This window comes from Vipera ursinii, assembly GCF_947247035.1.
Source record: "Vipera ursinii genome assembly, chromosome: 16".
In the NCBI taxonomy this organism is placed as follows: Eukaryota; Metazoa; Chordata; class Lepidosauria; order Squamata; family Viperidae; genus Vipera; species Vipera ursinii.
The window spans coordinates 1,068,879-1,094,847 of NC_139529.1; the positions used below are offsets into that span (position 1 = coordinate 1,068,879).

Genomic DNA, 25,969 nt, shown 5'->3' on the forward strand with positions numbered 1-25,969 from the left:
GGAACGGTCCCCATTGCCTTGGCCCTGGCCCAGAGACCCCCAGATCTGTCCCACTCCTGCTCAGGCCCCCATAGGCACCCTTGATGCCAATGATGTAGAGCTGGCCATGCCCACCCAGTAGGCCATACGCACTCCAGTTGTGCCCATCCAGTAGGCCGTGCCCACCCTGGCCATACCTACCTGGCCCCCCCAGGGCAACCACAATGCTGATGTGGCCCTCAATGAAATTGAGTTTGACACCCCTGCTGTGAGGCAAATAAAAAGAGCTGTTTGAAATTTAAGCCTGCTGTCCTCCTTCTTACTGGAACCCGCCGGGAATAAAACAACTGGCGACGAAGGTGGTGCTGCTTCACGACAATAGAGCGAAGTCACGAGCTGACTAGTCACTGAGCGAAGTCACTAAGGGAAGTTAATTCCCGTACTATCGTGAAGCAGTTAAGACCGGGACAGCATGGCAGCAGTCGGTCAAATCAAAGAGTTTGACCTAAAATACCCAGAACGATGGGAGACACACCTGGGTCAAGTCGAAGGGTACCTGCTGTTCAACAGAATAACAGATGACCGCATGAAAGCTGCGGCCCTACTTTGCCTCAGTGGCACACCCGTGTACGATGTCACGGCTGGCCTCTGCAATCCTGACCGTGCCGTGCCATATGCCGAACTAACGGACAAGCTGAATAAGCATTTCGTGCTGACCCGGTCAGAGCTCTACTGGCGTCTCCGATTCACCCAACGCACTCAGAGGCCCAATGAAGCGGCCAAAGATTTCATTGCAGCCGTCCGACACGCCGCACGCTGGTGCCACTTCCCGGACCTAGAAGACAGGATCCGGGACCAGATCGTCCTCGGACTCTCGGACAGGAGACTCCAGAGGAAGATAGTCGCTAAGCCAACCTTAAGCCTCGCTGAGGTACTCAGCGAGATCCAAGCTTACGAGGCCACCCGCGATGAGCATCAAGAATGCCCTACCAATGGGGCCAACAATTCTGTACATCACTGCCTGCACACTGACAGCGATGAAGAAATCACGGCAGCCGACAATGAAATCAATATACTCCAACAACAAAATACAAAGCAACAGACACAACGATTCGATAGACGGGGCCCTAACAAGCCACCAACTCCCCGCACGCCAAGCTCAGGACAACGATGTGCAAGCTGCGGGGCATCTCACCCACGGGCATCCTGCAAATTCAGGAACGCCCAGTGCCACGAATGCGGGGAAACGGGCCACATCCGTACCGTCTGCCGCAGCAAGAACCGTGCCAACATCAGTGACCTGGACTCCTCTCTGCCAGGTAGGACCAAATTCCCCTCCCGGGACGCAGAGCCCCCAAAGCCCTTAGTGCAAACCACAAATTGGCTGGGGAAACCAGATAACCGGTTAAAAATCCACCACCTACTAAGGCCCAAAATTAGAATCAAGGTCCAATTACAAGGTATTCCATGTGAGATGGAAGTGGACTCTGGGTCCTCCGTCTCAATAATTTCGATGAACACCTTTCAAAAAATTCGGAGACTCAGCAAAAGGAGAATTGTGCTTAATTGTGCTCCATGCAGCTGGCGGATTTTCAGCAGGCCCCGATAAAAATTAACGAAATCGCCACACTATATGTGCAATATAAAAATTTCCAGGGACCCCTACAAGTCCTGGTGGCCCGGGGCAGTGGGGCTAGCCTAATTGGCCTAAATTGGTTCCAGGCCCTAGGAATTTGGATAGGAGGAGTCCACAACACTAGGCCCAAAAGCCAGCCCCAATGCCTCGCATCCGTCTGCAAAAAGTTTGCAGACGTCTTCGATGGCACATTAGGTAAATACCAAGGGCCCCTGATATCCCTTAAACTCAAACCCGAAGTCCTGCCCATCCGCATTAAAACCCGAAGGGTTCCATTCGCCCTCAAAAAGAAAATCGAGGACGAACTGGAACGCCTAACTAAACTAGGGGTATTGGAACCTGTAGAGGGAGGAACTTGGGAGACCCCTATTGTCACCCCCCTTAAACCTAATGGTTGATTATAAATCCACCCTGAACCGGGCCCTGAACCCCCATGCTTACCCTCTTCCTGCGGTAAAGCATGTCCTCTCGGCCATTCAGTCTGGCGCCATCTTCTGTAAGCTGGATCTCGTGCATGCTTACTTGCAACTCCGTCACCAGCGAGACCACAGATGCGCAGACAATAGTTACCCACCGCGGGGCATTCAAAGTTCACAGACTTCAATTTGGCATTTCAGTCGCACCAGGGATTTTTCAAGAAATCATGGAGCGCACCCTGAAAGCCATCCCGGGGGTGTGCCCGTATTTCAACGACATCTTAATAGCCGGGGAAAACGAGGCAGAACTAGCAGGACGATTGGAAACCGTTTTAGACAGATTCCGAGCCGCAGGGTTAAAATTAAAAAAAGAAAAGTGCTCTATCGAAGTGAAATCCACAGAGTTTCTTGGATTTCGCATAGATGCTCATGGAATTCACCCCACTGAATCAAAGGTTAGGGCAATTAAACAAGCACCAGCACCCCAGAACAAAGCGGAATTGCAAGCCTTTTTAGGGCTCTTAAATTTTTATCATTCATTCCTTCATCACAAAGCAGCCAAAGCAGAGCCCTTGCACAGACTGTTAGATAAAAACACACCGTGGCAATGGACCTCTTTCCATGAAGCGTGCTTCAAGGAACTAAAAGAATTACTGTCCAGTAATTCAACAATAACCCATTACAATGAGCATAAGCCCCTATGCTTAGCGTGCGATGCCTCACCATATGGGGTTGGCGCCGTATTATTTAGAGGAGGGGGAAACCAGAAACCCATAGCATTCTATTCCAGAACCCTAACTAAAGCAGAGAGAAATTACGCCCAGATCGACAAGGAAGCACTCGCTATTGTCGCTGGGGTTAAAAAATTTCATGATTATTTATATGGTCGAGAATTTACGATTTTCACAGACCACAAGCCTCTATTAGGACTTTTTATAGTTGACAAGCAAACCCCCCAGATCCTGTCCCCGAGAGTCCTACGCTGGTCCACTTTCCTGTCAGCTTATACCTTCAAATTAATACACAAACCGGCTAGGGAAATGTGTCACGCAGACGAGTTAAGTAGGCTTCCCATTCCTGATTACGACCCAGACCCCGCTCCGGGGGGACAAATCCTAGCCATCAACGACCTACCAGATTGCCCTCTTCAGGTTAAAGACATAGCATCAGCTACAGCCTCTGAAAAAATTCTGAGCAGAGTCTTAGCATGGGTAACTTCGGGCTGGCAAAACCAGTGCCCAGGCACCGATTTCCAAGCATTTTACAATAGAAGGACTGAACTTTCAACACACCAGGGATGTGTGTTATGGGGAAGCAGGGTAGTAATTCCTGAAAAATTTAGAACCAAAACTCTCTTAACATTACATGAAGGTCATCCTGGCATAGTTAAAATGAAAGCCTTGGCCAGAAGCTATTTATGGTGGGTATAGACAGGGACATTGAGAATTATGTTGCAGGCTGTTACCCATGCCAGCAATCCAGACCAGGACCCCCCCATGCACCACTGCACAAGTGGGAGCCCTCGCAGAGACCCTGGGCAAGAATCCATATAGATTATGCCGGACCCTTCCAAGGACAGCTGTTCCTCATAGTAGTGGACAGCTATTCCAGGTGGCTAGAGGTTGTCCCCGTTAGGACTCTCACCTCAGCCAGCACAATACAAGTGCTTAGGGGGCTCTTCGCTACGCACGGTCTCCCAGACGTTATAGTATCTGACAATGGCCCGCAATTCACTTCTGCTACTTTCCAGATCTTCAGCAAATCCAACTTAATTAAGCACGTCACCACGGCTCCCTTCCGGCCAGCGACTAATGGCCTGGCAGAAATTATGGTACGGACCACCAAAGACTCTTTGCGGCGGATCATCTCAGGAGACTGGCACCAGCGGCTTGCACAATTCCTGCTCGCACAGCACTCAACCCCCTGCACAACTACTGGCAAAAGCCTGGCAGAATTACGCTGGGGGCGTCGACTAACAACCAAGCTGGACAGATTCCACCCCGACAGGGTAACTACTGCACCCGAGCTACCACCCCTACCACGACAATTTAACCCAGGTGATCTTATCTGGGCTAGGAATTTCGGCCAAGGGGACAAATGGCTGCCTGGGACAGTTATTCTGCGCACGGGACCAATTTCTTATTTGGTTGAGGGGTAAGGGGGCCGACAAATGAGGAGACACCTCGACCAGCTTAGAAAACGAGGACTGAGCAACCCTGAACCGGCGGCAGATCCAGTCGCAGCAGACCCCGTTTACATCACCCCCAACACCGCAGAATCAACACCGCCCGAAAGGAACAGGAGCCGCCCAGACCCCGAAGAAACGCCAAGCACCCCGGCAAGCCTGGCAGCCGAGCCAGCAGAGACTATCTCCCTCCCCAGGGAGGAAGCGTCGTACCAACCTCTCCCGACGCTCCAACCGAGAAAGAAAGCCGCCTGCATACCTACGAGACTACATTTGGCTGAAACCCCAGGGGTAGGCCAAATGAACATCTACACACAGCCATTATAATGTAAATAAGTTAAATGGTTACTTATGGGGGGGAAGGGATGTATTATATGTGATTATCAATACTGTTTAACGCAGCTACAGTTGACAGCTGCACACACGGTCCGCGCGGATTGGAAGGAGCTGAAATGGCGGGAAGTATTCTAAGACAGGGATTGGCTGACATCCCTATATAAGGGGGAGATTGTCCCCTTGTTGTTCGTTCCTGTGAGGCAAATAAAAAGAGCTGTTTGAACTTTAAGCCTGCTGTCCTCCTTCTTACTGGAACCCGCCGCGAATAAAACACATCCAGTTCTGGTCACAGCACAAAAAAGACGCTGAGACTGTGCAAAGAGAACCGAGAAAAGAGAACAAAGGTGACCAGGAGGGTGGAGGTTAAAGCATACAATGAACAGTTGCAGCAACTGGATCTGTCTACTCTAACCAAAAGAAGCGCTAGAGGTGACATGATAGCAATCTTCCAGTACTTGAGGGGCTGTCAGAGAAAAAAGGGGGTTGACCTATTCTCCAAAGGACCTGAGGACAAGACAAGAAGTAGCAGGTGAAAGATTATTAAAGAGAGATCCAACCTAAAACTACGGAGAAATTTCCTGTCAGTGAGAGCCATTAATCAGTGGAATGGCTTGCCTTAGAAGTGGTGGCTGCTCCATCACTGGGGGTTTTCAAGAAGAGACTGGACAGCCATTTGTCCAGGGGGTGAAGACCTCCAAGGGCCCTTCCAACCCTGTTTTTCACAAAATAAGACCCGGTCTTATATTATTTTTGCCTCCAAAAGAGGCATTAGGCCTTATTTTCGGGGATGTCTTATATTTTTTGTGACACCTGCTTTGCCTCGTGGTGGTGGCACCAACAGCCCCGTCCAGCAGGAGACCACGTGGCACATCATGCTGCTGCTATCACAATGAGGCAAGGCTGGTGGGGGAGGGGGGAGGTGCCCCACACGCCCTGCACCTGCTTACTTCAGGGGCCGCCCCCAGCCAGGCCATTCCTTGCTCGGCGACCTTCCTTTTCACTCCCCTCCTGAACCAGACTGCCATGCTACGGAGGATGAGCAGGGTAGGCCCAGTCCCCCTCCGCCATTTCAGAGCCAGGGGGGAGTGACGGCAAGGCTGTGCTGCCACTGTGTGCCGCTGGAGGGGATTTCTTTGCACTTCGCCCCACAGATCACCTGCCTGGCAGCAGCAGCCGCCTTCTTCTCCTCCACCAACTCTCCGTGGCTTGGGATGTGACTGGGCGGCGCAAGCCTCCACGCCGCCTGCCTCCGGAGAATGGGGAGGGAAGCGGTTCAGTCAGACGTTCCAACTTCACAAGATCTTTTTTTCCCCGCTAGAAGTTCGGAAGGTTTAGTCCCACAAACTTCCGTTTCCCTGCGGCAGGAGAGAAACGCAACAGAGCTGGAGAGCAGGTTAGTGAAGAAATGCTTTCAGGAAGAGAGAGGAGCTGGGCAGCGGTGCGCCAAACTCCACGGGGGAGAAAGGGCAGAAAATGGGGCTGCCACTTCCAGAATGGAGAAGGGAGACATGGGGCGATGCAGGGCGGCAAGCAAGTGCTCTTCTCTGCTCTGCATCGCTGCATGGAGCCGCTCTCCTCCCCGTCCTCCGTTCTCTCCAGGGCTGGCAGAGGGAGGTGGCAGGGGAGGCTTGCGCTGCCCAGTCATGGCCCAAGCCATGGGAGAGTTGGCGATCTGTGGGGCAAAGCGTGAAGAAAGCCCCTCCAGCGGCACACAGAAGCAGTGGAACCTTTTGCGTCACTCCCCCCTGGCTCTGAAATGGCAGAGGGGGACTGGGCCTATCCTGCCCATCCTCTCTAGCATGGCAGTCTGGCTAGGGAGGGGAGTGAAAGGGAAAGTCGCAGAGCAAAGAATGGCCTGGCTGGGGGGGAGGGGGTCCCTGAAGCAAGCGGGTGTGGGGCACATGGGGCAGCTCCACCCCCACCTGCCTCACCTCGTTGTGGCGGCAGCAGCGCAAGACGTGTTCTTCTGTCCCCTTGTGGCAGAGGGGTGGGACCAAGTGGGTGAGGTCCTAACTAGGGCTTATTTATGGGGTAGGGCTTATATTATACCCATCCCCCAAAATTAGGATAGGTCTTATTTTCAGTATGTTCTTTACAACTTCTTGGCATCTTGCCATCTTCACCAAACAACTGTGAATCTTCTTTCTCTCCTTTTTCATGTTGTACAAATCTAAAGACAACAGTGATTAGCTCAGTCTCCACCACAGATTCTACCTGGTTCTTCACAGATCCAGGCTTCCATGCAGAAATCCAAAAGTTCTCACATTTTTTGATAAGGAACTCAGAGTTGACCCCCCTTTCCTTTGTGGCAGCCCCTCAAGTTTTGGAAGACTGTTTGAAGAGTGTCTGGAAGCTTCAGCTGCAAAATGCAGTGGGGCAAGCTCTGAAATGTCACACATTTTGTTGTTGTTCTGCAAGTTGCACTGGCTGTGCCTAGGTCCAATTCAAGGGGCTGGTTTTGGCCTTCATGGAGCCAGATTATTTGTGGGGCCATCTTCACCAATTACTTCTGCCCATCCCCCATGAGGTCTGGCAGAGAAGACGTGTTGTGAGTCCTGACTGCAAAAGAATTTCATTGATGGCACACAGGAGACGGATCTTTTCTGCCATGGCACCCCTCTGTAGAACATGCCCTCCGACCAGGTGAGATTGGCCCTGTCTTTGATATCCTTCCAGAAGACTCTCAAAATGTGACAAAGATGGTGACCTACAAAGATGGCTTCATTGTGTTTAGCATCAGTCTTTTTCCACTGTCTTGCTATTAATATTATTGTTGGGTTTTTAAACTACTTTTTTAATATTTTGGATTTACAATTGTTCTGCCACACATCACTTTTCTGTGAGATGTGCAGCTATATCTAGGAACTCCTTTTCCCATTACCTTCTTCTGACCTGGAGCCCAACCTATCCCAGTTCTAAGCTGGTTAAAGTTGCATTCAGACGACCACAGAAGTCCCAGCCCTCCTTTCGGGGGAGCCAACTGGGTGCGTTCCTTACCACAGCAGTTCACCACACAGGGCGTCTGGATGGCTCCTTCTTTCGTCAGCACAGCTGCCACCCGCGGGACCCCAAAGTCATCCGTTCTGACTTCAATGCCAGTCACGGGGCAGTTTTCAATGATCTAGAAAAACAACCATAAAGAAGAGCCATAAACAGTCCTGCTCGCCTTATCTTGAGTCAATTTCAAAACAAGTAACCAGGTGGTGCCTATTCAGTGATGATCCCTGCATGGTTGAGAGGGAATCTGGGTTTTCCCCCAAAGATCTGGCACAGGATTTGTGGCAGCTTGGACTGCATGTGCGGCAGGGCCTTGGACCAGATTGCGCCCACGTGGACGCTGGGTGGTTGCAGATCTCCCAGAGCACCCAGGCTTACTGAGGAGGTCCAAGGGCTGAAAGGGCACAAGAGATGCCTCAGCCTTGATGGGGAAAGGTGAGGAGCACCCCTGACCTGGCACAGCCAAGAACCCCTGTTTGGAATCACCTTGTCCCAATGAACTGTTCAGGTCAGTTGAACACAAGTGGCTTTATTGACAGACATCATTCTTTGGTTTATTTCTAAACCTCATACTAATCTCTCGGCACTGGTGCAAAAAAATAAATGCCAGTGGGTGAAATTTGGGTTACTCATTCATTTAAAGAATATCAAGTCCATATTTGTATTGAAACCATTAAATATTTAGATATGTTATATACACCAAAAGAGATAACTCAGTAATATGTAATATAAATAAAATAGAGAGGTTTCTTGAGATAGTGATCTGAGTCATAAAACCCCTTGAGGAAAAGTGAACGGTTTCAAAATGAATATTATTCCCAGATTAATTTAGAGCAGACATGTCAAACACAAGGCCCGGGGGCCAGATCCGGCCCGCGAAGTGGTTTCATGCGGCCCACGAAGCCATCCTGGAAACAGTGAAGGAACGGCCGCCACTGCCTTGGCCCTGGCCCAGAGACCCTCCTTCTGCCAGAGACCCTCAGATCTGTCCCACTCCTGCCCAGGCCCCCATAGGCACCCTTGAGGCGAACGATGTAGAGCTGGCCACGCCCACCCAGTACGCCACACCCACCCTGGCCATACCCACCCGGCCCCCTGAGGGCAACTGCAATGCTGATGCGGCCCTCAATGAAATTGAGCTTGACACCCCTGATTTAGAGGAATTTGAGAGGAATTCCAGTTCATATACTAGAAAATATTTTCAGAAAATAAATTTTTAGAAAATTTCTATGGTGTTCTTTGATTCTGAGAGCATCTTTATAGAAAATGCTATTATCACTTAATGACGGAGGATTTAGTTTTCTAAATCTGGATAAATATCATGGTAGAACATAGGATCATAGGAAGGGACCCTGGAGCTCCTTCAGTCCAACACCTGTCAAGACTGAATCGCTATGATGCCTGTGGCTTCTATCGCTAATCAACTTGCCACAGAGAAGGGGGGAGGAGTAAAATGTGCAGGGAGGAAACGAAATTCCAAGAAGCCATTCACCAACCGTGAGAGTCTGCAAGAACACCAGGGTCATTAGCGCAGTTGCTCGATAGAGAAGTAAACTGCTCCCATAACAAAAAGAAATATTACAATTGGACAATGTGAATGTGGCCCCCGCCCTAGATGGGCGGGGGCCAGGAGAATTTGTTCTTTAAATAAGGAAGCTTTTGCATGGGAAAACTCAGAGCTGGTTTGGCTTCTTCAGTTCCGAGATGGTGTATCCAATAAGATTTTACCTCATGGGACTCAATTGCCTTGAGGAATTCTTTCGCTGTGTCCGCTAGTCGGATTGTTGACAATGCCATCCTGGTCAAATGGCTGTCCAATCTCTTCTTGAAAACCTCCAGGGGTGAGACACCCACAACTTTTGGAGGGAAGCCCCAGCAAGTCTAGATGGCTTACAAGCAATAAGAACACAGTATACAAAAATATATTAAAAGGCCACGAGTTAAACTAAAGATAATACAGGATACTCATGAAAGAGGTGGTCTTAAAATGCCTAATTTTAAATTATATTATGAAGCTGCTGCTTTAGCAGGAATAAGTGATTGGATTAATTTGACACAAGAGAGATTATTAAATCTTGAGGGCCATGACTTGTTGTTTGGCTGGCATGCATATTTGTTGTATGATAAGAAGGTAGATAATGTTTTTAGGGTGCATATTTTAAGACAGGCATTGTTGAGGGTTTGGAAGAAGTACAGACATAAATTAGATTGGGCAATCCCAAAACACGCAATAGAAAATATACATGCTGTTTTCAAACATGATGTGACTACGTACAAGGAGATTCTAAGCTTGGAAAGAAATGTCTGGTGTTTGAAACCATATAGTCTCTTGCGAGATGAGAAGATTGTTCAGACTTGGTTTCAATATATTCAGCTACGGGCCAGGTGGAAAGAAGATCAGAAAAATGGTTTTACAATGACTGATGAAAATCTGATAAAGCAAATTAGAAACCAGGGTCCAGCACATATTAAACGGATATATCTTGCCTTGATAGAAATTGACTCAGTAACAGAACTCGTTAAGGATTGTATGATTAAATGGGCCCAAAATATCCAAGAAGTTATCACAATGGACACATGGGAAAGGATTTGGGTGAGGAACGTAAAATTTACACAAGCTCAAAATTTAAGAGAAAATTTTTATAAAATGTTTTACAGATGGCATTTAGATCCTAAAAAGCTGGCAAGTATGTATCCGAACTATCAGCCTAAATGCTGGAGGTGTGGTGAAGAAGATGCAACATATTTTCATATATGGTGGACTTGTAAAAAGGTTAAGGCCTTTTGGATAAAAATTTGGTGGAACATGCAGAAGATTTTCAAGCAAAGGATAAAGTTTTGTCCGCAACTTTTTTTGTTGGGTATAATTACAGATGCTACGGTTGTGGACACTAAGCTGATGTTGAATTTAATTACGGCAGCAAGACTCTTAGTAGGTCAATACTGGAAGAAGGAGGAACTGCCGACTATAGAAGAATGGACTTTAAAGGTTTCTGACCTGGCAGAGATGGCAAAGATCTCGGCTTATTTGAAAGATCACTCGCAAGAACGTTATGTTATGGAGTGGAGAAAATGGATTGAGTATATCCAGAACAAATATGGGACTAAGAAGTTTCATGTAGCATTTGAATAAGTCTTCCTTTCTTTTCTCCTCTTTTTTTCTCTTTTCCTTTTTTTTATATATCTTATATTAATAGTGTTTGTAATTACCCTATATGAGCTAGAGAGAGATGGATTTCAGAGTTTATGGTTGTTAGCATATGAATGTTTACGATTGGTTTTTTTTTTTGTTCTTTATACCTTGTACTTAGCTCTGGGAAGTCGGGGGGGGGGGGAGGGGGGGAGGGGTAGGGAGGGAGGGATAGGGGAGGGTTAGGGGGGATTGTTAAAGATAAAATGTATGATAAAACTTTTCAATAAAAAAAAATATATATGCATAAAAAATATTAAAAAATGCATTTAGGGTTGTTGGCAAGTGGCCCAAAGGGTCACTTGCCCACAAATGCCTTTTTTTTTTTACTGAAAACCAGTGTTTTACTTAGTTTCCACTAAAAATCGCTCATTGGTACAATATGCTTACTTAACGACCATAACATTTGCTTAGTAACCACTGCAAAAAGGTCATAAAACTGGGCATGGTCTCATGGTGAGCCACTTAACGACCAGCATAACCATATTTCTGGACTCAATTATGGTCATAAGTCAAGGACTAAGCAAAGGATCTGTATTGTTCTGCAGGGGAAAAGCAGATCTTCCCAAAAGGTGCAGAAGGGGCAAGAAGCAGAAATTCAGAAGACAGGTGGAGAGGACCTGGGGGGGAGGGGCATGGGGATCTGTGAAGCCAGACTTTGCAGAACACGTGAATCACCTGGAAGGGCAACAATGAAATCCCACCCCCCGCCACCACACTTATTTCTGTCCTTGGGCAATAACAGCCATCACTGCTTGTTCAACTTCATGGGTGGCTAGCCCAAGCTCTGTCTGCCCGGCTCATGTTGGAGAAAACGGAACAACCACAGGGGGAGGGGAGTGGCTGTCTGTCATTGCTGCCATCTGCTCCTTCTCCAAATGTTTTGCTGCCCAAATAAGGTCCCCTTCAGCACTCCCAGGTTCTTCCTAGAAAGGCTACACCTGCAGGAGCTCATAGTGTCAACGCTGCTAACATCGAATGTTCTTGCTTGACAAGAGATGAAGAAGTAGCCATTTCTTGTGTATTGCTTTAAGAGATGGATTAAGGTTGGGAGGGGGGAAGAGGAGGATTGTACCTTCAAGGCCATCTGAAACTAAAGAAGATAAGGCCTTGGCGAGTTTTCTAACGGAAGGGAAACTGATTCTTTAAATTAATTGGAGAATATGATTAATGACAAAGTTAGAAAGGTGGAGAATTGTGTTTTAATATATTGTGCAAGGGGGCAGAGATTTCAGATTCCAGCTTCCTTCGAGCAAGCATTTGCCGGTGTATTAGGCTGAATAAAGGACTTTTAAGGTAAACGATGCCTCAGAGTCACTTGAAAAGCCCAGACGTCGGAAACTTGACACGTAGTTTAGTTATGCTTGAGAGCCCCCCCAGGGATGTCCCCACAATGAGGTCAGTTTGCAAAAGGGCAGAAGAGGACCTTCTCGTATCATCATGCTCGATTCTCTCCTTAAGGAACTCAGGCGATCTGACCAGTATCAGGCAAGTGGCTTTATTTCCACTCTTTCTCTACGGCCATTTAAATCTTTTAAATAGCTCAAGGATCCTACCAGAGCTCCTCGGTTGCTGGCTGCCCGAGCGAGGCAGGTGCAGGTCCCCGCAGGATCCATTGTGCCATCCTCCGGGACATAGAGGGTGCCGTAGAGGTCATCCACATTCATCAAGGGGTACAGCTCTTTGGTTTCCGCCGGAGACAGGACGTGCGATTCGATGCCAAAAACTTTGCCCAGCTGCAAAAGAAGAGCCAGAATTTCCAAAGGGAATGATCAAAGAACCCTCATAGGAAAGCTACAGAGGCCTTGCCCAGCCCAGGGCAGGCAACCCTGAAAGCCCTTCGGGATAACGTCTGCTTCAATGGTGCACAGCTGGATGGTCTATTACTGGCTGCAGGCAAAGTTTCCCAGCCAGGAGGGAAGGCCTTGGTAAAAATGGGGCAGCATCAACTCCTCTCTGGGGTTGCCATCTCCCATCCCAGCTGACTCAGAGATGGCCTGTCCTGGCTGAGAATGGCAAGGGAGCTGCAAGCTGCAAGAGGTGCCAAGCAGGTCAACCAAGCTGGCAATAGCTCCTTTCCCAGAAAGAGAAGAGAAATGGGGGGGGTGTATCTACACTCCTCAGAAGCAAACACTGGAATTTCCTGCCAGGCAAAGAAGCCAGTTGACACACGGGGCACAGGGGATCAGGCCATCCTGGAATCACAGGCTACATATTGGCTCCTTCCTGTAGGAACTTCCAAATGTGCCTGGCTATCCATCAATGAAAGATGAGCTGGATGGGACCCTGCTGCTGGAAAAATTGGATGCAGAATTATTTTATTTTTTTATTTTAATCCCATTTATATCCCACCCTTCTCCGAAGACTCAAGGCAATCTAAGCACAAATCTGATGGCATGTCAGCTGGGCCTATTTGTAGAGGAGTCAGCACTGGACAGAGTAAGCATGTCAGAAGGGATCTCTTTGCTTCCTTTAATTCAAACTCTATTCTCTTTTCATTTCTGGGTTCTGCCATACTCCTGGAGGGGAAGGGGGGAAAGCATTGCAGGTTATTGCCTTGGTTTCCTCTATCGCTACATTGTAACACTTTGCTGCTTCCGCATACTTCCTCTGTGAACTATCTCTCCCCTTGATGTCAGCTAGAAGTGTGGGGGGGAGAAGAAAGGAATGTGCCTCTGGCAAATGGTTTATCTCTGCGTTTGCAAGGGAAGGCGCGAAGAGCCGACAAAACATCGCTGCAGCCCTGAGACAGCCTGGAGTTATCTCCTCTTTCCCACAACAGACTTAACACCTGGGGATTGGCCTATTTGAACTGACTGGATGAACTATGGGGTGGGGTTGGCTTGGGACTCTTTTAACCTGTTGATCTGAGCGGGAAACCCTCAGATCCTGTCTATTATGCCTGCTATCAGCTTCTCCTAATAAAAGTTCCTTTTGGAAGAAACTGCTTCCACGAATTCTGCTTTCTTAGGATGAGGTTTTGAAGTGGGCCCTGACAAAGCAAGATGCTCTGGGAACATCTCAGCCAGCTCTTGCAAAAGGATCCAGAATCTGATGGCCAGACACACCACAGAGAGTAACCAGGTGACCTCAATATGAGACACAAAGGAACTCTTCCCTAGGCAAAAGGGGCTCAAACAGGTTTTAATTCCAGAACATCCCAACGCTATTCAAAAACAGTCAAACCAACAGAGTTGAAAGGGACCTTGGAGGTCTTCCTGTCCAACCTCCTGCACAAGCAGGCGATCCAGTGGTGGGATTCAGCCAGTTCGCACTGGTTCAGTACAACCAGTAGCTAAATTTTGTTTGAGTTCAGAGAACCAGCTGAACCCATGCTGCTTCTGGAAGTTTGTTCTAGGCCTGGGAGGCTTGGAGGAGGTCTCTCAGACCTAGGACGGCCCACCAGAAGTGTGTGGATGTCACTTCCGGAAGTCCGTTCTAGGCCTCGGAGGCCTGGAGGAGTCCTCCCAGGCCTAGAACAGCCACAGGAAGTGCATGGGTGTCACTTCTGGAAGTTCTTTCTAGGCCTCAGAGGCCCAGGCCTTCATCCACACAAAGAACTAGATGTTCAGGTAATTGAATCCCACCAGAGGAAATCCTATACCATTCTGGACAAACGGATGTCCAGTTTCTTCTTAAAAACCTCCAGTGATGGAGCACCCACAACTTCTGGAGGGAAGCTGTTCACTGGTTAATTGTTCCCGCTGTCAGGAAATTTCTCCTTAAGAAGGGTTGGGGGAGTACATTAGCACATCACAAACTAGTTTGCCAGAGTTTTAGCCTTACTGTGGAGTTGATTCTTGGACTTTTTGCCTAGTAAGTCTGATACGTACTAGAAAAAATTATTGGAATTGCACTATTCCCTTTCGGTAAGCACAGTTCTGGTCCCTCTTATATAAGCCAGCCCTACCTCACCCCTTACCGAGCCTGTGTGCCTTCAGAAGTGGGACCCTCCTAGTTAGCCCAGGGGATCTGAATCCTATTACTTTCTCCAAATCCCCATGACCAAGATATGCATTCCATAGAGTTCGGAGGTGAACTGGTGGCCTGAACCTCAGAGAGCGCATTCATCTGCTCTCCAAAACCTATTTTAAGAGGGACACAAAGGCGAAAAGCACAGAGCTGGTAAGAGTCAGAAAGAAGCACATGGGCAGAAGGGCAAAGGGTTTAAGGAAGGCCAACATGCAAGGAAAAGGCTGCTGCTGAGAAAGATCTCCAGAAAGGACCAGAGAGATGATGCCAACACAAGCAGAGGCTGGCAGCTTCGTACTTACTGACATGAGCCTCTTGTACTCATCCAGTCTTGGCTTGTTGGAAGCAATGAAGAGTCCTCCATTTTGGATCCAGCCCGTGTGAAGGCCCGTCTCTTCCTCCAGCTCCCAGCTGACCACGTTACGGGTGTGAGCCAAGAGCTCCACCTCCACGTCACTCGGGCGCAACTGCCACAAGAGGCCTGGGAAAGGGGAAGGCAAGGATGGGAGGCCATGAGGACACCACTGGGCCACACAGCCTGCAGAGATTTCTGAGGAGGTCCCAAGAGAGGAGCATTCCTTGCAATTCATTTGCCTCCATTTGTTGCTCCCGGGGACTAAGGGAGGAATTTGGGAAACACCAAGTGGGACCGAGAGCGAAACCAGGCATGGCTCCCTCCCTAGAGCAAAATTTTCTTTTCACTGAGTCCATAAAGTGGATGTCCTAAGGGAATGACGGACACTTTATGGGCCCAGTGAAAAGATTCATGTTAAAGTTTACACTTACTAACTTAAAACAACTCCCAAAATGTAAACACTGAAAACACAAAACATACAGCCAGGTGCTATAAAATCCAACTGATTGGTGGATTCAGCAGCGGGTAGAAAGAATTGCAAAGAATGCCTTCTCTGCCTTCTACATCTGCACCTGCTCTCCTGACCACCGTTTCCACACCTGAGCCAGGAAAGGAGCACCTTCAGGTTTATTTATGTATTTTTTGTTTGTTTGCTTGACTTGTCTGCCAGCCATCTGACCTAGTTATTCCCACATCCAACCTGAGGACCATTCCCTTCAGATCTGGTGGCACCAACAACAATCAGACTTATTTGATCTGTTGTATTTATGTGAAAGGAGAGTGCTGACCTTGAAGGGCCTAACATTTTGCTGTCCTGCGTTACATTTCTCTCTGAACTTTCTCTCCCTAAACTGTCAGTTAGAACAAGGGAGGGAATAAGGAATGTAACCTCTGTGCCTGGTTTATTTCTATGCTCTCGGAGGAACGTGTGAAGAGCCGCCCGACCATTGCTGTGTGAACCGGAGACGGGCCGATGTTATCTCCCCTTTTCCCCTGATGGACCTAACACCTGGGGATTGGCTGTCCCACACTGGCTGGACGAACTATGGGGTAGGATCTTGCTTGGAGATACCTTAACCTATCACTCTGCATGGGAAATCTCAGATCTTGCCTATTATTCCTGCTATCTACTACTCTTAATAAATGTTCCTGTTGGAAGAAATTGTTTCCAAGAGTTCTGCTTTCTTAAGATGTGGGCATGAAGTGGGTCCTGACATTAGACAGGATCTGCAGTAATAGTCAACCTGGAAGGAAGATCCTTACTGGGGGACTTTGCAAAATCCACAATGTCGGACAACGGGGCAGGGAAGGAAGAACCCGCCGCGAAGGGGGAGTCCTCCCTCCAGCCGGGACCCTACCAGCTGTTGGGATCTGGGACGTCCTACTCCTTGGAAGAAGTGGTTTAGACGCACAGCCACAAACCTCAGTGGTTGATGGGCACTGGAAAGAAAGACGAGTGGGAGAAGAGGTCGAGAAAGGTAACCCTGAGATGAGGCAGCCACAAACTCGGATGGAAGCAAGAAATGGAGACATCCCTTCACCTTACCGAAGAGGAAGGAGATCACACGGAGCACTCAAACTGGATTTTGGAGAAAGCTATTGACCGGATGAAGAGAACCCTCAGCTCTCTTGGGGATGAGAAACCTTAACCCCACTACCTTGGGCTGCAGCCAGAGAGACACTGAGGGGGAATCCGAAGCTGATGTCCCGGGGATGTCCGCCGAGACCACCCAGACAGCAGCTACCAGTTCGGCAGCCCCCACTCCCCACTGCCAGAAGCTGCCGATCGAGATGGGAGACATCACCAACAACAACAAAGGCATCGATCTATCCAAAAATTCCTGCCGCTGGATGCAAAATTCGGGGGAGAATTTTGACACTTGGGGTTCTTCCTAACCCAAGTCCTCAGCTACATGGAAGAATACAGACATCCCCAACAACAAAGCCCATATCTGGATTGTGCAATCTGCTCTGGACGGGGTGGCCGGAGACTGGATGGTGGATCTGCATGATTCCAATGCCTCAGAACTCCACAACTTCAATCACTTCATGTCTTCACTGAGAAGGCAATTCAAGGACCCCCTGGCTGACCGAAAAGCCCACGAGAGAATCATAACGGTAAAGCAAGGCAGATGCCCGGTGTTGTGACTCAGGGCCAGCCTGTGGGTCCGACAGCCGGGTCCGATGTATCGGATGACTCAGACGAGGGGGAGGAGGGAAACGAACCGGCTGATGATGGTTCGGAGGCTTTGCAGAGCCCTCAGCCGGGGACCTCTTCTCAGCTGCGTGAGCCCGAGAGTGCGGAGGAAGATGACCCACAGCTGGCCCTGTTCAAGGACGCCCGACGCAGGAGGCAGTCGAGCAGGAACAAACAAAGAAAGGCTGTGGGACTCCTCGGGAGGAGGCACAGGGAGACCACGCCCTGAGCTCTCTATAAAAGGAGTGTTTGGGGAGGGGCTGGTTGCTGAAAGCAACTTTTCCGCTTGAGAAGACAAGCTCTAGTGTTTTTGTTAACTGCGTAATTAAATCTTGGCAGATGCCTTTTAGCCTTGGACGCTCTCCAGTCTCTTCTTTCTGAATAGGGGTTTGCCTTACTACAAGGCCAGAAGAGGGCTGGTTCAGAACACCCGGTAGCCGAATATACGCAAGAATTCTGGGCCATCACCAGCAAACAGAACTGGCCGGAAGACATCCTCCTTAGCCACTTCAAGGACAGCCTAAACTATGACCTGTATGATGCCTGCCCCGAGGGGACCCACGCCGACTACACGAATGGTACATTCTGCGGAGGAAGCAGAGATCGACCTACTGAAGAGGCACCGCCGAGGAAAACCATGGGGCCGCTCACCCCTAAAGCATTGCGCGAACCAGCAAAACCACCGGCCATGGCCAAGAAGCCAACAGGCTGTTTCAAATGTGGGAGAGAGGGGCATCACGCCGTAGAGTGCCACTCGAAAGCCCCTCAACACAACCCAGATCGATCACCGGCTAGAAAATCAGGAAAGTCCCCAGCCAAGCCATGAGAATCTGCCATGAAAGCAACGAACAAAAAGGGGGCACCTCCAGCATCTCTTGGTGAGCACACTAGGCTGCTGCAACAGCTGTCACCATTGCCACCACTTTCCTGTTGCTTACACCCAGCAGGCAGCCAGTGCTGCCAGAGCCACCAAAGACGGCGAGCGCAGCGGCTACCACACCAGGCCTGGAGCACCTCCAGCATCTCTCAATGAGCGCACTAGGACTGCCCCAACAGCAGCTGCTGCTGGCGGAGCGATTGCCCAGCCGTTGAGGCCCGCTGCTGCCATGGGGGCCATCATGGGAATTTGTTTCTGCAGGGGAGGCGGAGGCTGACAGAGATGTGGCAGACCTCCAGCGTCTCTCTCGCTGGCGCCTCCACTGCTTGTCGTCAGCTTCTGCTACAGCTGAAGCACCTCCAGCATCTCTTGCCGAGTGCACAAGGTTGCTGCAACAGCAGCCGTCCCCGCCGCCACTTTCCTTTTGCTTACGCCCGGCAGGCAGGCGGTGCTGGCATAGTCAAAGACGGTGAGCGTGGCGCTCCACGTAGGGCCTGGAGCACCTCCAGTGTCTCTCAGTGAGCGCACTAGGGCTGCTCCAACAGCAGCTGCTGCCAGCGGAGCAATTGCCCGGCCCTTGAGGCCCGCTGCTGCCATTGGGGCCAGCACGGGAATTTGTTTCTGCGGGGAGGTGCAGGCTGACAGAGATGCGGCAGACCTCCAGCATCTCTCTGACTGCCGCCTCCACCGCTACAGTCATCAGCTTCCGCTACAGCCAAACCCAGGGAGCCTCCTCCACCTCCAGCAGTGACATCCGGGGGTTCTCCGGTTTCATTGGAACCAAACAGCAACCGGGAGCGGTTTCAATCGTCCCCTTCATTGCCAAGTGTCCCCATGGAAGTCAATGGAGGTGCCATGGCTGGCCTTTCAAGTGAACGAGAGCGAGAGAAAAGCATTTTCAAGCGAAGTGTGAGTGAATAGAGGGAGAGGGAAGCTTTTTTGAGCAAAGTGTGAGTGAATGAGAGAGCGAGAGAGAAGCTTTTGCAAATAAAATGTGAGTGAATGAGAGCGGAGGGGGCAGGGCGGGTGCATGTCTCACCTTAGACTCCACTCTTCAGTCAAACTCTGTTCTGCGCATGAGCGCATGAGTGCGCATGCGCACACATTTTTTGAGACTCCAGGTTTTCCTTTTGTGAGGGAACCGGTTCCGAGTGGCTCTTTCACTGTTTCAGGTTGCTGACCCCTGCCCTAACCCCTCATGAAGGACATGTTATCCCACCTATCGAAAGGGAGAATTTTCACCAAACTAGACCTAAGGAAAGCATACTACCACGTTATGATTAAAACTGCATTTAATTACCTGATGGGATGCTACCAATTCAGAGTTTTGCGGTTTGCACTGCAAGGGCCTCCTGCTGTATTTATGCAATTAATCAATGAGGTACTAAGCGAGCACCTATTCAAGGGGGTTCTGGTTTATTTAGATGACATCCTTATCTTCACTGAATCAAAAGAGGAGCATGTCAAACTGGTCAGCGTAGTTTTAAAGAAGTTGCAAGCTGCCCGCCTATATGCCAAACTATCGAAATGCAAATTCCACCAGGAAAAAATAGACTATCTGGGCTGTACTATTACAAGAAAATGACGAAGGGGCACTGCGACCATGCGCGTACACATCCAGAAAACTCTCTGAAATGGAGCAATGCTGGGCGGTGTGGGAAAAAGAAGCATATGCTGTGAAATGGTCGTTGCTCACATGGCACCACTTCCTTGAAAAGAACAAAATCTCTTTTCAGGTCTGAACAGATCACAAAAATTTGGAAGCACTAAAAACACCCAGGAAACTCACCCCTAAGCAAGCCCGCTGGTCCCAGCACTTTCACCAATTCCGCTTTATGCTCAAACACTTGCCGGGGGAGACTTCCTGGCAGATGCCCTGACTCACATGCCCCAATATAACAGCACACGAGCCACCAGTTCTAAACCACTTATGCCCAAACCACAATTAGCAGCACCAGTAACCACCAGGACCCAAGTTAAGGTAATGCTGCAACTGGATAGCCAAACCAGAATCGAATTCCGGAAAACCTTAGAAACAGATGAATAGTTCCGGAAGAATAAACACGTGTGCATGCTTAAAGACAGACTGCCATGGGTGGGGGAGAAGTTATATATACCAACCACCCAGAGAGTCACTTTCATGCAGCTTGCCATGATACAAAATCAGCACTTTGGATTTGTAAAAACACTAAAAAGGTAAAGATAAAGGTTCCCCCGCACATGCGTGCTAGTCGTTTCCAACTGTAGGGGCCGGTGCTCATCTCTGTTTCAAAGCTGAAGAGCCAGCGCTTGTCCGAGGACATCTCTGTGGTCATGTGGCCAGCATGACTAGATGCCAAAGCCGCACGGAACGCTGTTCCCTTCCCACCGTCGTGGTCCCTATTTTTCTACTTGCATTTTTACGTGCTTTCGAACTGCTAGGTTGGCAGAAGCTGGGACGAGTAACAGGCGCTCACTCTGCTACGCGGCACTCGGGATTCGACCCGCCAAACTGCTGACCTTCTGATTGACAAGCTCAGCATCCTAACCCACTGAGCCACCACGTCCCTGTGTAAAAACACTACATTTAATCAAAAGACCATTTTGGTGACCATCCATGAAAAAGGACATAGAAAGCTTCGAGGTCATCTGCCCAAATTGCGCAGCTGCTAAGAGGTTGCAAGGGAAATCGCCTGGACTGCTACAACCAGTGATGAATCCCTCAACCCCATGGAAAGAAATATCCATGGACACATTGCATATCTAGATAAACCAGACTAATCTTTGTCTCCCCTTTTTTCTGTTTATTTTCTACAGGTGGCTCTCTCTTTTTCCAAAGGGGGGCAGGATGTCAGAACCCATTCCTCTCCTGGGGGGGATCTATTTCAATTCTTCCCATTTCTTTCTGTAGGTTCTCCTGAGGGGGGAGGGGGAAGGCTCTGTGATATGTTTCTGCTTTGCTACAATGAATCCTTTCCATTGTTTCTATATACTTACTCTTAGAACTGTCTCTCCCTTGATGTCAACCTGGGGTGAGAAAGGAATGTGCCTCCAGACATCTGGCTTATCTCTCGTTGCAGAAGGGAAAGTGTGAAGACCCAACAACATCTTCACAAGCATGGGAACTGACCCCGTTATCAGCTCTGTTCCCACATCAGACTTAACACCTGGGAGTTGGCTCATTCAAACTGACCAGATGGACTACTGAGGTGGGGTTTGCTTGGGACTCTTTTAACCTATTGATCTGAGTGGGAAACCCTCAGATCCTGCCTTCTATGGCTGCTGTCAGCTTCTCCTAATAAAAGTTCCTTTTGGGATGAAACTTCCAAGAGTCCTGCTTTCTTGGGATGAGGTTTTGAAGTGGGCCCTGACAAATGCAGAAAAATTGGAACTGTAGTACTGCTCTGGACATCAAGGTCCGTTTAAGAAACGTACCATTTATCCATTTTTGAAAAGGCTGTATTTTACAACACAAGGTCCCATTGAAATGGATTTCATAATATTTAACAATGTTTTTTAAAGCAGTAAAACATTTATTGAATTTTCTCTTTGAGAACACAGGTGTGGGTCCCTCTGGTGAACCATGACTTTATTTCTGATGGGAACATTCTCTGGCCTGGCAATTTTGTAAACTGCCGGCCTTTTTACATAGATGCCAGATCAAAGGCAGCAGCTGCAGGGATGAACCACCAGTTTAATCACTGTAAGGAAAACATTTAAGGTTTGAGGATCTGATCAACTGCTGAGAGAAGAGGAGCCTGCTTCCTGACTCCATCCTGACCAATAGCTTGGATTACACAAGTGGTGGTGAACACACCATGACGGCCACCAACAGAATCACCCAAAGAGGACCTTCCCGCCAGCAGCTCCCTTCTTTACCTGCAGTATGCCAGGTGGTCCCTGACGTCAAACGATCCCTTTCAAGCAAGACCACATTGGTCATGCCTTTCTTGGCAAGGTGGTAGATCGTCTGGCATCCAAGGCTACCCCCACCTACCACCACCACATCTGCAGAGGTGGGAAGGGGCTTTGTGGGCCCTTCACGGGAGGAGTGGCCCTCTTCCTTCAGTGTCTTCTGATATGGGACGTTCTTCTCCGTAGTCAGGCCAGCACTGCTACTGAAGAACTGTAGCCTTCGTTTAGAGTGGTGTAATTGTAGACCTGCTGCCGCTTGGAACACACACCTCAGGTGGGCCATGGCTATCTGAAGAGAGAGGAGGACACTGGTGACAGGCACCCAGAAGAAATCTTCTTCCCCACATAATCCAAGTTAGCAAAGCAGGACCTCTCTGCCTCAGCCTGAGAAAGTGGGGGCAGAAACAACAGCACAAGGCAAGAGGAGGAGGAGGAGGTGGTGGTGATGTTTGGAAATAACTTCCTCAGCTCATCTGAAGGGCTTTAAATGAGAAAGGGAAGGAGAGGGTGACTAATATTTAAGACCAAATCCCAAGCATAAACCTCAGGACAACAAATCAGGCAATGAAGAAGGCAATGGTGAGAAGGAAGGGGAACTGGGTATATAAATCAGGAGATGCAGGAAGCAAATGCAGCCATAAAAAGCTGAGATACCTATACCCCCATGCTCAGAGTTTGGGGAAGAAAGAGGGAGAACTTGAAGTCCTGATACATGAGGGCAGGTACCACATGGTTGCCATTACTGAAACTTGGTGGGATGGAACCCACAATCAGAACATACTGGTAGGACATAAATTGTTCAAAAGACACAGACCCAACAAAAGAGGAGGCGGAGGAGTTGCATTGTATGCAAGAAATCACTACACCTCTATAAAAATACCCAATAACATGGATGAAAGCCTTCCAGAATGCATTTGGGTGAATATTAGAGGAAAAAGGAATGACATTGCATATGCATATGCCTATGCCCAACCAAGCAGAGGAAATAAATGAACTTTCTGTTAATCAATAAAGTGGGATGTGCAGGAAACACACCCCTGTAGCAATGGGAGATCCTGACATCAAACTTTGCAGCTAGAGGGAGATCAAAGAAGTTCCTGGTGTGCCCAAAAGACAAATTTGTCACCCCAAAAGTAGAGGAGGAAACTAGAGGATGAGCTATTCTTACTAATAGGGATGAAATGATAGAAAGGATTGAAGTTGAGGAGCTTTGAGGGACTTCAACATACTAAGAGAAAGATTAGGAAGGATTCCATAGATAGAAATCCTAAAGGGAGAAACAATTCAAGATGCTTGGTAGACACTGAAAAATGAAATTATAAAAGCCCAATCAAACACACTGACACAGAGAAAGAAAAACAAGAGACCAAGAAGAATGTTTGTGCAACAAGCTCTTTGACAAACTGAGGGATAAAAAGAAGTATACAAAATGGAAAAAGGGGGACATAATTAAGGAAGAATCCCAGCAAATAGCATGAGTCTGCAAGGACAGAGTCAGAAAATCTAAGGCTCAGAATGGACTAAGACCTGCAACAAATGACCAAAATAACAGAAAAGGTTTCTTTCAATAGGTAACAAACAAGAACTAAGTCAAGGGTACAATCTCCCACTAATGGGAGAAGATGGCAAAATGGTGAAGGATCGCAAGAGGAAAGTGAAACTGCTAATACTAATAGAGAACAAGGTATAGAAGGAGTTGAACCTTGGGCGAGAGTGACCACGTCATATTAAATTCAATATAATGCCATCACAAGCAATAGAATATAATCCAACCAGTGTCTTAATCTTTAAAAGAGCTGATTTTAACAAACTCAGAGAGACTAAGAAAAAATTCCATGCATAAAAATCCTAGTAGAAGCCATAGTGGAAGCCTGGGAAAGGGCAGCCACGGAGGCTCTGGACCGAGTTGTACCCCTGCGGCCCCTGACCCGGCGCAGATCCCAGCGAGCCCCATGGTTCACCGCGGAGCTCCGGGAGATGAAGCGTCGGAGACGGGGCCTAGAGAGCCATTGGAGATCCAGTCGATCCGAATCCGACCGATTGCGACTAAGAATCCTCACCAGGTCTTATCTCGCAGCGATAAGGGTGGCAAAATCCAACTACTTTTCCACCCTCATCGCGTCCGCAGATAATCGCCCGGCTGCCTTGTTCAGAGTGACTCGCTCCCTACTGAACCAAGAGGTGAGGGAGGAACCCTTGCAAGGTCGAGCCGAGGAATTCGGTCAATATCTGTTGGATAAAATTGCTCGGATTCGAACTGGCCTGGACTCCAACTGGGCAGAGTTGGAGGAACAGGACATGGACAGTCTTGTCGACGTCATCTGGGAGGAATTTGATCCTGTGACTCCGAAGGAAGTGGACAGGATTATGAGGAGGTTGAGCTCCTCCACATGCTTACTGGACCCGTGCCCTTCCTGGCTAGCTTATGCAGCTCAAGAGGGGACACGAGGCTGGTTTCTGGCGGTCATCTCTGCTTCTCTGAGTGAGGGTCACTTCCCCACCACCTTGAAGGAGGCAGTGGTGAGACCTCTCCTCAAGAAGCCCACCTTGGACCCAACCTCATTGAATAACTTTCGTCCAGTCTCAAATCTTCGCTTCCTTGCGAAGGTTGTTGAGAGCGTGGTGGCGCATCAACTTCCTCAGGTCCTGGATGAAGCGGTTTATCTAGACCCGTGCCAATCGGGCTTCAGGCTGGGCTACAGCACGGAGACGGCATTGGTCGCTCTGATGAATGATCTCTGGAGAGCCCAGGACAGGGGCCATTCCTCTGTCCTAGTCTTATTAGACCTTTCGGCGGCTTTCGATACCATCGACCATGGTATCTTGCTGCGGCGCCTCAGGGGACTGGGAGTGGGAGGCACGGTTCTGTGGTGGTTCTCCTCCTTTCTCCAGGGTCGCTCGCAGTCGGTGCTGGCGGGGGGACAGAGGTCGACCCAGAGGCCTCTCGTTTGCGGAGTCCCTCAGGGGTCGGTCCTCTCGCCTCTCCTGTTCAACATCTACATGAAACCGCTGGGTGAGCTCATTCGTAGCTTTGGAGTAGGGTACCATCAGTATGCTGATGACACCCAGATTTTCATCTCAACTCCAAACAGCATCAGTGATGCCCTCGACGTGATGTCCTGCTGCCTGAAAGCGGTCCGGGAATGGATGGGGAGGAACAGGCTTCAACTCAACCCGGACAAGACTGAATGGCTGTACGTACCGGCAAGCCAGGATACTCAGATCATTCCACCCCTTAACATCGGGGATGAGTTATTACCCCCTGTTGATAGGGCCCGCAACCTGGGTGTCCTCCTAGACTCGCAGCTATCCCTGGAAGATCACATAGGAGCTGTGACCAAGGGGGCCTTCTCCCGGGTTCGACTGGTGCGCCAACTACGACCTTATCTGGACCTGGATGCCTTACGTACAGTCACCCATGCCCTTGTGACCTCTCGCCTAGACTACTGTAACGCTCTCTACATGGGGCTGCCCTTGAGATCCACTCGGAAGCTTCAACTGGTGCAAAGTGCAGCGGCACGGACACTTTTGGGGGCCTCCCGATACTCCCATATCACACCTCTCCTCCGTGAGCTGCACTGGCTTCCGGTTGCCTTCCGAGTGAAATTCATGGTGCTAACAATGACATACAAAGCCCTACATGGCATGGGTCCAGACTACCTACGGGAGTACCTTCTGCCAACGTCAACACCCCTCCGTCCTGTGCGCTCCCACAGAGAGGGCCTCCTCAGGGTGCCACCGCTCAAGGAATGTCGGCTGGTGGCCCCCAGGGGGAGGGCATTCTCAGTAGGTGCGCCAGCCCTCTGGAACTGTTTGCCAACCGAAATCCGGATGGCCCCCGACCTCCGCACCTTCCGGCGCGATTTAAAAACTTACCTGTTCCAGCAGTCCGGCCTGGCCAGATAGCTCTTGGGGTCTCAGTTGTTTTTACTATT

The 25,969-nt window shown here is 49.2% G+C and overlaps 1 protein-coding gene across 2 annotated transcripts in view; it reads right to left on the reverse strand.

Moving 5' to 3' along the window:
- Positions 1 to 25,969, reverse strand: part of SARDH (sarcosine dehydrogenase) — a 73,164-nt gene that overhangs the window by 43,477 nt on the left and 3,718 nt on the right. For both annotated transcript variants that reach the window (XM_083375289.1, XM_083375288.1), the window contains 4 exons: positions 21,999 to 22,323; positions 15,014 to 15,192; positions 12,296 to 12,475; positions 7,550 to 7,673 (listed from right to left, as the gene is read on the reverse strand). In XM_083375289.1, the coding sequence (XP_083231415.1) occupies positions 7,550 to 7,673; positions 12,296 to 12,475; positions 15,014 to 15,192; positions 21,999 to 22,317 (802 nt within the window). In that variant the 5' untranslated portion in view covers positions 22,318 to 22,323. The remainder of the gene's footprint in view (positions 1 to 7,549; positions 7,674 to 12,295; positions 12,476 to 15,013; positions 15,193 to 21,998; positions 22,324 to 25,969) is intronic.